Raw genomic sequence first — 17,035 nt, 5'->3', positions numbered from 1 at the left:
ACAGCTTGGTATCTGCTGGAATCTTTCCTGTGGGTGAGCTGGAACGCGGGAGACGGAGTATCTCTCTCTTGGTCGGGCTCGGCAGTGGTGTTCGTTCCCAGATACTCTTTGCCCTTTGTCCCACGCGGTCCCATCGCTGCATTTGATCCGATGCGAGGATTATTTATTCGATACGACGCCTTATCGCGCCTTCGAGACGTCTCAAAGCGCTTCCCGGAATACACTGGCGGCAGCTAATTGTGCGCACCCCCTTACGCCGACTCCCATCTTTTCACAGGACACGCGACACGCCGGAAACTCGGTTGGCAATTGAGGGGTCTTTTTTTTAAAAAAGAAAAGACACCATAAAATGCCTTAATGGAAATGTCCTGATGGGGAGCTAACTGCTCCCTGATGCCGAGGCTGCCGTTAAGCACAAGCGCGCGCGCAGCGTCCGAGCTGGCGAATCGCTGGTAAACAGATGTTCCCTCCTTTTTGCAAAACATTCCCATTAAGCAGCGGGGATTGTAATGTTGAATCGGGATGTGCAAACCGCTGATTTCGGGGAGTAGTGGCCCTGGAAACACTGACTGACTGAGTTCCTGCGGCCGCCCCCTAATTACCGTCCAACGCCACTCCTCGATACCTTGGCTCTGAACCTTCCTGCTGCCGTTTGAGGCGATGAGTGTTTTAATTGGTAAATTATACATTTTACTGAAAACACAGACGCACACGTAGGCACAGATATACACACACATGTACACGGACATATACACACGCACACGCATACACAGTCACAGACACAAACATACTGTATATTGACACACACACACAGACACACAGACCCGCACAGATATACAAACAGACGTACAGGCAAACACGCGCGCGCGCGCACACACACACACACATGCACACGCAACCCTGCGTCCGGGCACTGACTTGGATGGCCAGACAGGTTGACCGTCATAAACACATGCATGCACACGCATTGTATGAAGGCAAACAGATGCGCACGTAAGCACAGACATAGATACAGACGTGCACACACAGATGCACGGTCACTCATTCACTCACGCATACACATGCACACACAGACATAGATATCCAGACACGCACATGCACACATATACACACACACATCTCTGCAACAGGGAACTGACGCAGGGTTTAGGTAAGGGCCCTGGCAGAGGGGGCGAGTGTTTGTGAACGAGAGTGAGAACAGAGGAGGGGAGAGGAGAGCACTTTAACCTGACAGCTGTCCGCCTGATTTACGAGGGAATGACACTAAGCAGGAAAGTTTCAGCAATTTTCTCAGTCGCTAAATCTTCCGAACGAGACACCGGTTCTGACCAAAGCTAATAGGATTCCTGAGCAGGACGGAGAGGGGGAAGGTGGTGATTTTCTGTCTGTTGGAGGGGGTTGGTGTGGGAAGCGGTGTAGGTGTGGAGCTTCGAGCTGGCGTCATTTCCATATAGTTAATCCGCCAACTGGTTGTCTTCTCTTAATAGCAGAGGCTACAGAGACAGACAGGTGCTGTCAAGATGGAGGAGGAGGACAGTGTGTGGGGGGGGGGGGGAGGAGGTGGGGTGTGGGGGTTGGGGAAGATGTAGTGAAATCAATCGCTGGATTCTCTAAACATTTCCGTTCCCTAATTACCACCCAGTTATTGCCAGAAATAATTTACCGACGACATTGGGTTAGCAAGACTGCCATCTGCGTCAGCCCGTAACTCCGCTGGTGGCAACTGATCAGTTACTTTACGCAGAGAGAGAGAAAGAGAGAGAGAGAGAGAGACACCTCATATCTCGTGCTGCGTTAGACACTCAAGTTGTCGTCGTCGTTGCTGCTGTTGTTGGATGTTGAGTCTCGGGACAAGACGAGTGAGGCTGGTAGGGGGGTGTCCCGCTTTAAATAAACAATAATAATCGTAATAATAATCCTCGCATTCAATCATGTTGTTGAGACGTCTCAAAGCGCTTCACCGGACACGCTGCAAAGTGGAGTGACTGTGCGTTTTGACGCCTGAGTAAACTCAGCTTGAAGCGAACAAGGGAAACCGCTCAGCAACTGGAGCCGAAGCCCCCAACGAAGTCCCCTCTGTGCGTGTTTGGGTGGTGGGGTGGAGTGGGGGGGGGAATAGGAGGGGAGGGGGGGAGGGAGTGCGCGGGTGTAGGAGGAGAGGGAGTGCGCAGGTGGTGGTGGTGGTGGGGGGGGGGGATGGGAGTTGGAAGGAGCTGAGACGAAGGGGTTATTGTTAATCAGTTGACAGCTGTTTCTTTCTGTGGATGTCAAACCTCCCCCCCACTCCGCTCACCTCCCCGCACCGGCTTTTGTTGGGCTCTTTTTTTAGCCCGAAGAGGCTGTTGCCGTTGACGTGAGTTGTGCCGTTGTCAGGGTGTGGAGGTGTCAGGATTAGCGAGCGAGAGACAGAGCGAGAGACAGAGCGAGAGACAGAGCGAGAGACAGAGCGAGCGAGAGAGCGAGTGAGAGAGCGAGGAGCGCCCAGCGATTGCCTTACGTACAGCTTGACGTCAGTCGGCCGGCTGCTGACACACCGAGGGTGAACTGATCGCAATCTGCTCTCACTGGAGTGAAGGCAGAAATAATGCCAATGTGAGGCGTGTTATATAAGGCGGGGAGGGGGGGGCAGGCGGGCGAGGGGGCAGGCGGGCGAAGGGGGGCGGGCGAGGGGGCGCGGGCGGGTGGGGGAGGTGGGGGTGGGGGGGTGGTATACAAATTCAAGATCTTTCGTAAAATCCCGTGTGCTATCAGCGCTGTTTCCACACCGGGTCAGGATTTAAATGCCATCCCTTTGTGGAGAGGAACACTGAATGAACTCTCTCAGAATGTGTCACCCGTCAGCAGTCACTTATCCGGTTTGGTGTTGTCGTTGAATTAGGGCTGACAATCCCCACCCAACCCCCCCCCCCCCCCCCCACTGCTCCCTCTCCCCCGCCGCCCTCCGCCCCCTTTCCCCCCTCCGCACCTCCGCCCTGAATAAAAGCATTCATTCGCCTCCAGTTTGTGGGACAAGCAATGGGAACGCTTGGCCAGACAGCGCTCTCGCTCTCGCTATCTCTCTCTCTCTCAACGGCAAGCTGTGTGGTTTTAGCCGGTTAAACTTCAGCAGTTACCCCAACGCACACTCTAGGCTCCCCCCACCACCCCCCCCCCCCACCCCCAAGCCTTGGCTCTTGCCAACCTGCGCCTAATACTCTCCGGAATTAGGTAAGTAGGAGTTGCTTCCCTCCAGGGGGAGAGAGAGAGAGAGAGAGAGAGAGTGCGCATCCCATTCCAACAAACTATCGCTGGGATTTCCTTGTGTAGTTGGGACGCATGGACTTCCCAGTTTGGTTTGAAGGCACTTAAGCAACGGCGATGGGTCTCCGCGTGTGTCAGACACCCGGCTGACCCCAGGAAAATCACTCAGAGCGCATGAGCACATGTGGAACGACGTGGCTATCAATGTGGACAGAATCCCTCAGGAATATTACTCCATATGTCAGCCCCCAACGTCAGTATCGAGGGAGCAACTTCAGGGTCAACTGGAGCTCAGGTCAGGGGATCTGAGTGCCTCCCAATCGATCCGACCTCCCCAGCCTGCGTGGGCAGTGTGTTCCTCAGTCTCTCCCTCCCTCCCCCACCCCGCCACCGCCCCCCCCACCACCCCCACCCCCTCCCACATGCACCCAAAACATTGTAAAGATTCCACGATTTACGATGTGGAAGAAGAAAGGGGTTAATAGAATAATGTTATTTATTTATTGATGTATTTATTGCAAAGTACCAAAAAAAAATCCCTCCCTTCCCCCTCTCCCCCATTGCCCCCTCTCTCTGCACGCCCCTCTTTCCTGCTCCTCCTCACCCCCACCCCCTCCCCAACTACAATGAACTCACAGCTGAGGGTCACAGACAATCAGGATACAAGACAAAGCCGCCATTGAGATCTCCTGCGTCTCTCTCTCCCTGTGTTTGTTGCACAGTTGAACTTGAAAAGTGTTTGGAGTCGAACGATAAGAATGGAGACATTATAACCCAGTGTTATAACCCCCACTTCCCCCTCCCCACCCAAGCCCCCCCACCCCACCCTGACGAGCTCAGCCTCTCCATGTCTTCAAAGGAGGTCAAGACCAGAAGTTGGACTGAAATGCTGTGCCAGATTGAAGGGCTGTGTAAGAAGGAGCCTATTGATCTGATCGCTGAGAGATATTGCTCACACTTACACAGCGCCTTTCATAGGAACATAGGAACAGCCATTCTATCAGATCGTGGCTGATCTGGACCTCAATTCCAATTACCCGCCTTTGCCCTATCTCCCTGTGGGATAATGGAGAGAGGAGGTGAGCCAAGGCAAGGCAAGGCCAAGGGATCCCGGGAGAGAGTTGCACTGAATGGCTTTGCTTCTATGATTGGGAGCCATTACATTTGGCCTTCAGCCTTTCTGCCCCCATCCTCTAGAACCCCATCCCACAGTCCCTCCGCGTCGCCCCCTCCCTTGCCTCCCTTCAAGGCCCATCTCAAGACCTTCCTTTCAGCCCGTGCCTTCGGTCACCCTCCCACCTCCAACTCCTCTCTGATCCCAACCCACAGCTCAGGCGCAAACCCCTCGGGACGTCCTCCTGACCGTGAAAGGGCGCTGTGTAAATGTAACGCGTTGTTGTTGTTGTTGCTGCTGTTGAAATGGGGGAAAGGGGAAGGATGTGGGAGAGATGAACCTGTGGTTACGTAATTTCCATGGAATTCATTTTCTCAAAAGAGTCCAACACCCAAAATTGCAGTCACACCTTTTTACTCAGCAAACACAAAGCATCTCCCGCTCTCACTGTACTGCCCACGTAGACTCCCCCCACACCCAACACAACGTCACAAACACCCGAAAGACCTGGTTCACCCTGCATCTCACTGCTTCCTCTCTTCTTCTTCTTTTTCTCTCTCTCTCTCTCTCTCTCTCTCCTCCCTCTGCACCCTCACCCCCAGCCCAACCCACCCCACCCCCTCAGGAATCCAGCGTAATCCAAACACCGCAATCAACATCCGCCCTAGCTGCCAGGCAACCATTTTGAGGCCTGGTCTGAAGAGAATCGTGGGCCTTCTGATCCAAGCAACAACCGATCCTGTTCCGTCCCCGATCACTGTACAAAATTCACAATAAATACAAATAGTTTGTTTCTCCTTCTCTCTCTCTCTCTCTCTCTCTCGCTCTCTCTCTCGCTCTCGCTCCACCTCCCGCCCTCACATTATTGAGCAGCTTTTGGCTCGGTCTTTCCTGATCTCGGATTCTTCCAGTAAGTCCGTCCGTCCGGGCCCCTGGGAGACCCTCTTCAGTCCCCGCTTGGAGTTGCTCCGTTTCAGGTTCTTGGGGGTCTTGTTGACGGTGGCCAGGGTGGTCATGTGAAAGACGTCGCGCACACTGTTCTCCGACACCTTGGAGGAACACTCAACATAGGCCACGGCCCCTATCTGCCTCGCCAGCGTGCTCCCCTGTGGGCAATAATCATCACCAGACGTCAGGCCGGGGCCCGGTCGGTAGCACCATAGCTCACCTCTCACCATCATCACCATTATCATCATCATCATCTTCATCACCACAGTAATCCTGGCCTTCGATACGGCGCCTTATCACGTCTTCGAGACGTCCCAAAGCGCTTCACAGCACTTCGGGACGTCCTCCCGACGTGAGAGTGAATTGTAAAGTGTAGCGACTGTATGTTTTGTGGGGGGGTGGGGGGGGAACGGGGGACTCGGCAGCCAATTGCAGTCGTGGATTGAGTGGCCAACCTTTTTTTTGGGGGGGTGGGGGGGTGAGGGATTATTTTCCCCTGGAAAAGTGATTCCCCAATCGACTAACAACCGGGTTCCTGCTGAGTAAACAGAGGCGGGTGGAGTAAGGAAACTTGCCCAACATTTCGCCCCCCCCTTGCCCGCCCGGGGATCAAACCCGAGTCCTCTCGCTGGCGAGGAGAGCGCTGAGCTGCGTGTAGAGCTCTCTCTCTCTCCTCCCCACACACCCCACCCCTCCCAACCCCCTACCCCCCCCCCCCAGCAATACACTGGAGCCTCAGCCAGGACCGTGAGGGGCGAGGAGGAAGAGGACGGTGAAGGGCGTGAAACGGGCCATTGGGTCGTCCGACAGAGGTCATTTGAGCGCAGCGAAACACGTGACCCGGGCTGCGCTAATTCGGGAGCTGGACAAACACGCCGGCGCTCGGCTCGGCTCCGCTCGGCTCGGCTCCCGGGTGGAAGGAAACGCCGCCTTTCAAGGAAGGGATAACCTTTCAGGGTCTTCAGGAGAACAGAGGGTCGTTTGTGTGAAACATCTGCAGTCAAAAAATCTAAACCCCGCACTCTCGCGCTCTCTCTTTCTTTCTCTCTCTCTCGCGCTGTCTTCCCCACCCCCTTGTCGCTCTCTCTCTCTCTCTCTCTCTCTCTCGCGCCCCCCTCTTTTGTCTCCTTCTCTCTCTTTCCCTCCCCCTTCCTCACCCTGCACTCTCTCTCTCTCAATCTCTCTCTCTCTTTCTCTCACTCTCCCCTCCCTATTTCTCCCCCCCCCCCCTCTCTCTCTCCTCCTCTCTCCCTTCTTTTGTCTCCTCGTTCTCTCTCTCTTTCCCTCCCTCTCGCTTTCTACCTTCTTTTATTATCTCCCCCACCCTCCCCTCTCTCTCCCTCTTTCCCTCTCTCTCTCGCGGAGGGGTACCTGCTCGTGTGTGACCGGGATGAGTCTTTGTTTGGACAGCTCTCTCAGTGTGTTCAGATCCGTCCTCATGTCGATCTTACATCCGACAACCAGCACCTTTGCGTTCGGGCAAAACTCCTGCGTCTCGCACTGCCACTGGGGACGGGGGGTGGGGGGGGTGTGGGGGTGGGGGGGAGTGGGGGAGACGGTACATTAATTACACAGAAATGATAATTATAATAATAATAATCCCTGCATTTGATACAGCGCCTGATCGCGACTTCGAGACGTCGCAAAGTGCTTCACCGTGAAGCGAATTGAGCGTATGGTCTGTGGGCGAAACACATTACATGTGTTGTTTTTATCGCACGTTCAGAATTTAGGAGAAGAGCTCGAGACACACAGCCCCAGAGAGGCAGCTTTGGGGGTGACGGGGGGGGGGGGGGGGGGGGGAGTGGTGGGGGAGTGGGAGTGAGTGAGAGAGAGAGAGAGAGAGAGAGACAGAAGGAGAGAGAGCAGGAGGCTAAGCAGTAATGATCGCCGCTAATTAACCCGGAGTAATGTGCACCTTCACCTCCCTGAGCTCCACCAGACTTTGCCGGGAGATGGTGAGAGAGCCAGTCATTGGGTTTGGCTCAGTCCCGAATAGCCTCGCGCTCTCTCTCCCCTCTCTCTCTCTCTCTCTCTCTCGCTCTCTCTCTCTCGCTCTCTCTCTCGCTGTCTCTCTCTCTCGCTGTCTCTCGCTGTCTCTCTCTGTCGCTGGTGAAGCTATTCTGTCACTGGGTTCCATCGCCTCTCACACACTTGAGGCTGTAAGTTGTCTAATGTGTCCAACGGGAGCCCTGGGCAATGAGCCATGACCTGGATACTGACCCCCCCCCCCAACCCCCCGAGCCCCCCCCCCCCCCCAGCCCCGAGCTATCCCTGCTGTTGGTTCTCATCCCGTGTTGACAGCTCGGGATCTGGGGATGAGATTAGTGTTTCCTTTCACCCCGAGGGACAGGGGCTTCGGAGCAGGGAAAGTGTCAGCGCTGGGTCAGAGGTCTCTCAGTCCTTGCCGGAGGGAGTGTGAGACCTCTGACCGCACTCTCTCCCCCTCCGCCCCCACCCCCCCCCCCCCCCGCTCCCTCACTCAGAACTCTGAGCGCTTGCAACTAGCTCCCCCCCACACAACCCCCCCCACACACAACCCCCACCCCGCACACAACCCCACCCCACACAACCCCACCCCGCACACAACCCCACCCCGCACACAACCCCACCCCCCCCCCACCCCGCACACAACACCCCCACCACCACCTGGTGGGAAAGGAAGGTTATGGGTCAGAGAGTCGCACACACACACACACCACGCACCCACGCATTCACACGCACACCCATGCACACACGCGCACACGTACGCGCATACACGCCCACACCACACGCACGCACATACACGCGCACACCGCACGTATGCACACCACACACCCACCCACGCACGCACACGCAGGGCTGAGAGTGGGAGTGAGGCGAAGCCCAGTTCTCTATCACAGTGGTTCCTCAGAGGAGAGAAAGCAGGAGGTTCATTAAACAAACTCAGAGCTCCAGAGACAGTAACACCATCTGTGCACAGAGATTATCCCAGAGAGGGGTTGGCTATTGACTTGCGCACAGTGGGGGGGCGGGCGGTGGGGGGGGGGGGGGGAAGGTCTCCTCTACTCTCACCTGTTTCCCGTGTGAAGCTTCTGCATGTTTGAGCTTTCAATCTGACTTGGATCCCGAGGGAGAACAGTGTTGGTTTTAGTGTAAAAACACGCGCCCCCCCCACCCCCACCACCACCAACCAGCCACTAGCCACTAGCCATGCTCCCCCCCCCCCCCCCCCCACTCCACTAACTCCAGACTCCAGGCATTGAGACGTCTCAACGAGGTGAGAAGGCGCTGTCTCAAATACAATGATTATTAATATTAATATCCATTCTGCGTCTCTTAAGTAAAAAAATCCTTCCAAGTGAAGTCTGGAGCTCCCGCACTTGCGCCTTCACTGAACGGACCTCTGTCCGGATAAAGCCAGCGCCGACATGACGAGACGGGAAAAGGCTGAAGAACGACCTTATTCTGTGTGGGAATAATATTTTTCTCCCCCTGTAAATTCCTCCCATTTTTAGGACGGAAAGGCAGTCTGGCTGAGTCAGACCGGGGAGGATTTCAAGAGCTCAGAGCGATCCAGAAGGGTTCTGATGCCAGACATACTGCTGGTTGGATTGCTTGACATGTTGGAGACACAGCACAAGCCAAGCCAAACACTAGATATATACGTATATATATATATATATATATATAAATATAAACCTATAAAACCAGCCCCGGAGAATTGATAGCTTCTAAATCTTGTTTTCCGAAAGCAAGTCTGTGGGAACGTTGGCCGCTCCTTTGACCCTTTCGCCGAAAGCTCTGAGACACTCAAACCCTCGCGATGAGGAACACTGTGTAAATGCGAGTGGTTGTTTATATCTTTTGGACCACACAGAGCGCCTCCTCTGACGTTGACACAACCAGTTCCCGGGCTCCGTTTGATGAGACGACGAGAACAACAACGACGACGACAACCACCACAACCTACAACCACAAGCGAGGCATTTACACAACGCCCTTCGCGTCAGGGAAGGTGCTGGACACTCAGGGATTGGATGGGCACCAACCTTCTTCAACACACTGTCCAGGGTCTCCGGTCGACTGATGTCAAAGCAGATCAGGACAGCGTCAGCATCGGGATAGGCCAGAGGCCGAACATTGTCATAGTATGCAGAGCCTGGGGTGTGGAGATGGGGGTGGTGGGGTGGGGGGAGAGAGGGGGGAGTGAGAGGGAAGGGGAGAGCGGGGGTGGGGGGGGGGGGCGGGAGAGAGGGGGAAAAAAGAAAGATTCATTAACATAGGATTTAAAGACGAACGCGGCTCTGTGCATAGCTCCTGAACAGGCAGACGGGGAGAGAGGTTTAGCGTCTCATCCGAAGGACGGCGTCTCTGACAATGCAACAGCCCCCCCACCCCACACCCCCTCTGACTCAGAGGCGAAACGCGAGTCGTTCTAGTCTGACGCAGTGGGGGGTTTTTCCCCCTCCTTTTACGACTGACCATCTCCGGATAAACCAGAGGCAGAGACAGAGCGCGTCGAACAGCTAAAGCCGTGTCCGAGGCCGGGCTCAGTCACCGGGCGACGGAGCGAAAGGGAATGTTGCCGTTTGTCCCGGTGAACGCTGAGCCCGGGGGTGGGGGGGTTTGGGGTGGGGGGGGGGGTGGTGGGGATGTGACCGTAGGCACGGGCGAAGAGGAAGGAGTGGGTGGGGTGGGGTGGGGGGGTCTCTGGTACGGACGGGTTGGCCCGAGTTGTGCTGTAACTGTGTGACATGCGCAGTTTCTAACTGAACTGTTATTCATTGAGAGCTCAGAGAGAAGCCACTCGGAGATCCAATGTGGAACAAAAGGTCAACCTCTCCCCCACACTCACTCACTCACTCACTCCCACCCCCAACCCCCACCACCGCTCCCCCCCCAACCCGGCGCTCCACAGGCCCCCACTGCCCCCCACAACCATCCCACGTGACAACGTACAAACACTTTCCGAGTAGGGCTCGAAGCACATCCTTTTCCCCCCCAAGGGAGAGAGCGAAAAGGCAAAGAGAGAGAGAGAGAGGGAGGGAGAGACAGAGCGAAACAGAGAGAGAGAGAGAGAGAAACAGGACAGAGACGGAAAGAAAGAGAGAGAAAAGGAAAGTTTTATCGAGAGGGAGGAACAGGTTCCCACTCGTTTTGCAGAGAATTGTTGACGCTTTTCGGCACTTCTTCGCGGAATAAAAGATAAAACCCTCCGGGAAAAGAAAAATCAGGGGCAAACCCCCCCCCCCCCAAGACCTCCCACCCCACTCTCCCCCCTCCCCCCTTACCCCCATCTGCCCCCCTGGAGTGTCAGAGGGAGATGCTGTCTCTCTGACTCTCTTTGGCTGCACATTCCTCCCGCAGTCAGTAACGTAGCAACTGGGGACATCAGATCAGGTCCAAATCTCTTCCATTGTACGATGGTGCGGCATAAATAATGTTGATGGTGGGGGGTGTGGGGTGTGGGGGAGAGAGAGAGAGAGAGTGGGGGGGGGAGGGGGTGGGGGGTTGGTGGGGGGGGGAGACAGCATCATGCAAATGAAACCTCTCAGCCAAGCACTGAATTATCACACACTCTGTGTGTGTGTGTGTGTGTATATGTGTGTATATGTGTGTGTATGTATGTATATGTGTGTGTGTATGTATATGTGTGTGTGTATGTGTGTGTGTGTGTGTCCATCACTCAGTCAGTCTGTCACTCACTCTAAGTCCTAACACCATCAATAACTGCAACTGAGCTCCAGCCCTGAATAGAGATTTACAACCGCTCGGGGGGGGGGGGGGAAGGGGTTCAGACCCTCATATCTGTGCCACAAACCACCCTCCTCCCCCCCCCCTCTCTAGGTCTCGCTCTCCCCACCCCCCCACCTCTCTCTCTTTCTCTCTCTATTATTCTCAGCTCTTTCTCCGCATCCCTTTGTGTTGGTTTTCTTAATCCCCTTTCTCGCTCTTTGGAACACAGGGGACAGGCAGGAGGCCATTCAGCCCCTCGAGCCTGTTCCGCCATTCCACTTAGATGGCGGCTGACCCGTACCTCAACGCCAATGGCCGGCCCCTTCGCCCGAAACGATCCCGAAGCGCACACACATGCAAACTACCCGCCGAGCCGGGCCGACACGCGGGGCGAAGGGAGGGGTGTGAGTGCAAGTTGTTGCTGTTGCTGCTGTTGTTGTTGTTGGTTTCTAGCCCTCGAATACGAAGCCACACGGGTATCGCAACGGAACAGGGCTTCGAATCCATCTCTCTCTCTCTCTCTCTCTCTCTCTCCCCCCACTCTCAACCCCCCCCCCCCCCCCCAACGCGAGCCTCGCCAACACACACACGCACATCGCAGGAATCAATCTGATTTTCTTGGCTGCCTTTCGAGACGGAAAGCCTCTGGGAGTGCGAGACTTTGGAATGGCTACACAGCACCTGAGCAGCTGAGAAGGATTTGCGTTAATAAGGGGGGGGGGGGGGGGGGAAGTGGGGAAGGAGGGGAAGATCGCAGGAGAGCTCAGCCCACATGAAAGAGAGCAATAACTCACCCCCCCCCCCCCCAGCTACAGGACACCAACCAGGCTTTGAAGTCTCCGGTTCGTTTGCAAACGAGGGTGAAAAATATCGAATAACCGCAGCACAGGGAGGTTTGGAGTCTTAAGTGCCTCACACTTCACGAGGGGACGTTTTCCTCGCTACCCCCACCCACTGCTGTCCATTCCCCCCCCACCCCCCACCCCGCCGCCCCCACCACCCCTCAACCCCCCCCGCCACGTGCAATAGATTAACAACAGGAGGTTATAGAACCGGCTGCTACATTCCCCCACAGAGGTACACACACGGTCACTTCGCTCTGCAGTGACTCCTGTGAAGCGCTTTGAGACGTCTCGAAGACGTGATAAGGCGCTGTATCGAATGCGAGGATTATAATTATTAATTATTATTATTATTATTATTATTTCTCTCTCCTCTCTCTGACTCTCTCTCTGTCTCCCTCTCTCTCTCCCTCTCCCTCTCTCTATCTCTCTCTCTATCAATGTTCTCCGTGCGCTGTTTCCGCAGAATGTAAATTGAATAATTCGGCCACAAAGACAGAGAAGATATTGTATCCACTTGTTTGGGATCGCCATTCCCAGCACTTTTCAGAAGAAAAGGTTAATTGAATTCAGCCTCGACAGTCACAGGCAGAAAATATCCTTTATCCATCACTAAAACAAAGAGCTGCTTCTGAAACACGTCCCAGAGAACGTCTCACACACACACACACAGTCACACACACACACACACAGTCACACACACACACACACTCAGTCACGCCCAACACACACAGTCTCACACACACGCAGTCACACACACACATGAACGGTCACAGACACCGTCACACGCACGCGCACACGCACACACACACACACACAGTCACGCACACACACGCAGTCACACACACAGTCACACACGCACACAGTCACGCGCGCGCACACACACACACAGTCACACACACACACAATATCCCAGCTCTGACAAACACCTGAATCGCTTAACCTCACGCCTCCTCAGAGGAGGACGCAGCCTTTTTTTTGCAGTAAAAAAAATTGTATTTGTTAATTGTGATTTTTTTTTAATGAATCCAACACACGTGTCCTCACCCGGTTTGATTCCCAGGTGGGGCAAAAGGTTGGGCCAGTTTTCCTTACCCCGCACACTTCTGTGATTTGCCGTGATTATTACCCCCGGAAAGCAATCCATCTGCCAATCGACTAACAACCAGGTTCCTAACTAACTGCTGGGTAAACAGCGGCGTGTGCGTGTGTGTGTGCGTGTGTGTGCGTGTGTGTGTGTGGAGTAAGGAAACTTGGACCAAGGTCTTTCGCCCTGACCCGCCCGGGAATCGGACCCCGAGGTCCTCTCGCTCGCGAGGCGAGGGCTGTAACCGGCTGTGGCCGCAGCGAGCGGCCGGGGGGGCAGGTGGAGCGTGACCGGTGGAAGCCCAGCTGAAGCCGGCCGAAGCCGAGCCCTTTTCAGCCTTGCGCGGCAGGAATTCAGCTCGTTCGGCTCACTGTCTGACTCCGGACATTACTTCTCACGGGAAAGGGAGTGAAAAGGACAGCGGGAAGCGACAGGACAGCTTCACGTGGTCCCCGATCCTGAGATATACAGCCAGGCAGCTCTGTACAGGGTTAACAGGACAGAGCACAGTCTGGGGCAGTGGGAAGCTCTCTCTCTCTCTCTCTCTCTCTCTCGCTCTCTCTCTCCCGGTGTCCTGGCTGACAACCCCCCCCCCTCACCCCCCTACACCCCCAAATAAAATTGCTCTTTCACTCCACGGCTGTTTGTGGGACGTCGCTGTGCGCAATTTTGCTGCCGAGTTCACTTCGTTCCACAGTGAGGGAGTAGGGAGGTGGGGTGGGGGGGGCGGGGGAGAAGCGGGGTAGGGAGTGGGGGGTTTGGGGGGGAGGGGGGTGGGGAGCTGTCGGCGTTGAGGGGGTACACACTGACAGCCCAGTGACCGGCCAGATTGGGTGACTGACAGATCGCTCGCCGACCTGACTCCAGAGAGAGAGAGAGAGAGAGAGAGGTCGCGGGGACCGTGGGGATAAAGGCAAGCGCTGTGTGAACGTAATGTGTTGTCGTTGTTGTTGAAGTGGGGGGTGGGGGGGGAGTGGGGTGGGGGGGTGGAGTGTTGAGGGAGAAGAACCTGTTGATCCGGTTAAAGAATTTCCCTCGAATTAATTTTTCTCAAAAGGGTCCAAACCCCCAATTTACTGGACAAACACAAAGCATCGCCGACTCTCTGCGCCGTACGAACAACTTTACTTATACGGTAGGTTTCCTGGGCAGAGGGGGAGGCCAAGGAGGGTGGGAGGTGAGAGATTCGGGGGCTTGTGGGGGGGGTGTGGGGTAGGGGGGGCACCAAATGCCCCCCTGTTCTCTTGTGCGCCCCCCCCCCCCCCCGTGGCCAGGTTTAGAACGTCACCGGGAGGCACCTGGTGACCACCTCGTTCGTCTCGATGTCTCACCACAATCTCACGTTCATTAAAAAAAAAGTCCTTTAGGTCATCGTTCTCATTTCAATGCCACCCCCCCCCCACCACCCCCCTCCCCCCCACCGCCCCCTCCCCCCCCTCTCTGCGGTATGGAGGGGGTTTGCAGCCCACCTTACTTAGCTCGGACGCCGCGTCCAAAACCCCCAGTCACGACGACAGAGAGGCCAACACTCCACTCCACGGCGAAGCACTTTGAGATGTTGCGTTGTGTCAAATGCAATGATTATTAAATGGGGAAACAGTAGGAGAAATGGTGGGGGTGGGGGGGGGACGGGGACGGGTGGGGGGGGAAAGAGCCGGTGATTTCAGGATGGGTCAAATGGCCACTGGATTCCCTGAGGCTGTAACTGGCTTCAGTTTTGACGACAGGAGTTTTTCACAGTTTCACACAAAAGGCCACGAGAGGATCCCAGAGGGTTGCGATGAAGAGCGGAGGCAGAGCTTCGCAGCGAGAAGGTGAAAGGAGAGTTGACACGCAACACCAGGACAAGTAACTTGCACCCCACGCCGCGGCCTTTGCCACTCACCTGATGTGTCCCACATGTTCAGCTCGATCCTCTGTTTCTCGATCTCGAAACTGGCCGTGTAGTTCTCGAAGACGGTGGATACATAACTCTACGACACACACAAATGCCATCTTAAGAGAGCTGTATAACGGTAATGATCCCGGCCTTTGACCCGGCGCCTCATCACGTCTTCGAGACGTCTCGAAGCCCTTCGCGGGAGACACTGTAAAGTGGAGTGACTGTGCATTTTGTGGGAAAAATGTGACAGCCAACTGCACGCAGCAGCGTCCCTATATACACATATTATATATTTCGCCCACAAAATACGCAGTCGATTCACTTTACAGTATATTCTGTGAAGCGCTTTGAGAGGTCTCAAACACGTGATAAGGTGCTGTATCAAATGCGAGGAGGATTATTATTATTATTTATAAGACCGACTTCGTTTTTGAGACCATAAGATCTTGTAAGAATTAAAGGGCAGGTTACAGTTCAGTGAGAAATCAGGTTTTCGGCCATAACAATAATAATAATATAATAACCCCGGCATTTGACACCGCGCCTCATCGCGTCTTCGAGACGTCTCAAAGTGCTTCACGGGATACACCGGAAAGCGAATCGACTGTGTACTTTGTGGGCGAACAGACTGAGAGGGCAATATTCCAGGGTGGGAACATCACATCTCTGCAGCGCAGAGCGGCAAAATAGAGGGATTAAAGGATTTTACGTTAAAAAAAACCCACTCAAACTCCCACAAACTTTTCCCTCAACTCCCGCAAAGTTACGGTTGTTATCCCTTTCCCAACAGACGCTGTTAGATCAGAGTCTCTGCCAAAAGCGATCCACAAATTTTTTAAATAGAAAAGCTCGTAAAACTCTTCAGTGATGAATTACAGGGGAAAAAATACATCGGAGGAACGCACTGAAGAAGGATTTTTTTTGGACGCCCCCCCCCCCCTCCCACTCCCACACACCCCACCCCCAAAAAAAAAGGCGAAATGCTTCAAAACCCGATAACCGTGACGGGTTTCGGGGGTTTCGCAAATTCTTGCATTTTTTTGGGGGGGGTAAACGCACGCGTAAGTAACGCGAGAAAAAGATATAAAGTCACCGAAGGAAGGACCTGAAGGGGAACGTCCACACCGTATCGCCTCCCCCCCCGAAAAAGAAAAGCGTTGGCTCCCGCAGTTCGCCCGCAAAACGCACAAGTCGATTCGCTTTTGCAGGGCATCGCTCCTTGACACGTCTCGGAGACGTGATCAGGCGCTGTACCAAATGCAAGGACTGTTATTACCGGTGTTATTATTGCTGTTAGGATAAGAAAAGCAGCTCAGTTTACCTCTGGGTAACAATCCTTCGCAAAAACGTGCAGCAAAGCTGTTTTCCCACACTGGGAATCACCAACCACAACAATCTTGCAGTGAGAGCTTTGCTGTTCCATGGCTGGTGTTGGGGGCTATAAGTCTGCCCTTTCCTGCATTGACAAGTAGACTTGTTTCCCTTTAATCCAGCTCTTCTCTCTCTCTCTCTCTCTCTCTCTTTCTCTCTCTTATCCTCTTCTCTCTCTTTATCCCACTCACTCACTCATTCATTCACTCACTCACTCACTCACTCACTCATTCACTCACCACTGACACTCTTCACATCCACTCTTCACATCCACTGTGCAAATGTGACTTGAGTCAGAGAGAGTGAGACACACACACTCACACACTCACTCACTGAGCTAATAGCAGTAGAGCCTCTGGTAGAGGCTACAGACACACCAATCCTGTTCCTCTGCTCTCATCGATGTGCAGAAAAGAGGTTGTTCCCTCCTCACTGCAACAGTTCACCACAATCCCCAGCAAATTAACAGCAGAAATAAAGATTAAATTGAATTAAAGCTGAACTCTCCTCCCTCCCTCTCTGTCTCTCTCACACTCACACACATCCCATCAGTTGGACATTTCTCAAGTTGCATATGTTCCCCACTTTTGTACTTTCTTTCTGATGGGTTTTTTTTTCCCCATTTTTTTAAATAGAATAGGAAAAATCCTGGGAATCCCACGTAAAAGCTGGACTGGAGGCTCTTGTATTTGGACTGGAAGGGTTTGGACAGACATTTTTACGCGTGTGTTTTTTTTTGGTTTAAGGTATTTTAAAAGGTGTTACGTCTTGTTGTTTTCGAATGGTAAAGCGCAGCGAGACGTGGAGTTTTCGAGTATGTGTATGTGTGCGCG

General features: G+C 54.2%; 1 protein-coding gene across 1 annotated transcript; it reads right to left on the bottom strand.

Moving 5' to 3' along the window:
• Positions 1-4,751: 4,751 nt before the first annotated feature.
• On the bottom strand, positions 4,752-16,371 carry rnd2 (Rho family GTPase 2). The gene is made up of 5 exons (XM_042343387.1): positions 16,153-16,371; positions 14,835-14,922; positions 9,334-9,443; positions 6,674-6,808; positions 4,752-5,460 (listed from the first exon to the last, which is right to left on the bottom strand). The coding sequence occupies exons 1-5, from the start codon at positions 16,252-16,254 to the stop codon at positions 5,212-5,214; spliced, it is 684 nt and encodes a 227-aa protein (XP_042199321.1). The 5' UTR covers positions 16,255-16,371; the 3' UTR covers positions 4,752-5,211.
• Between the last annotated feature and the right edge of the window lie 664 nt (positions 16,372-17,035).

This window comes from Callorhinchus milii, unplaced genomic scaffold (genome assembly GCF_018977255.1).
Source record: "Callorhinchus milii isolate IMCB2004 unplaced genomic scaffold, IMCB_Cmil_1.0 Scaffold23, whole genome shotgun sequence".
In the NCBI taxonomy this organism is placed as follows: domain Eukaryota; kingdom Metazoa; phylum Chordata; class Chondrichthyes; order Chimaeriformes; family Callorhinchidae; genus Callorhinchus; species Callorhinchus milii.
The sequence above is the reverse complement of the archived record's forward strand: the minus strand, read 5'-3'. Positions and strand labels throughout refer to the sequence as shown.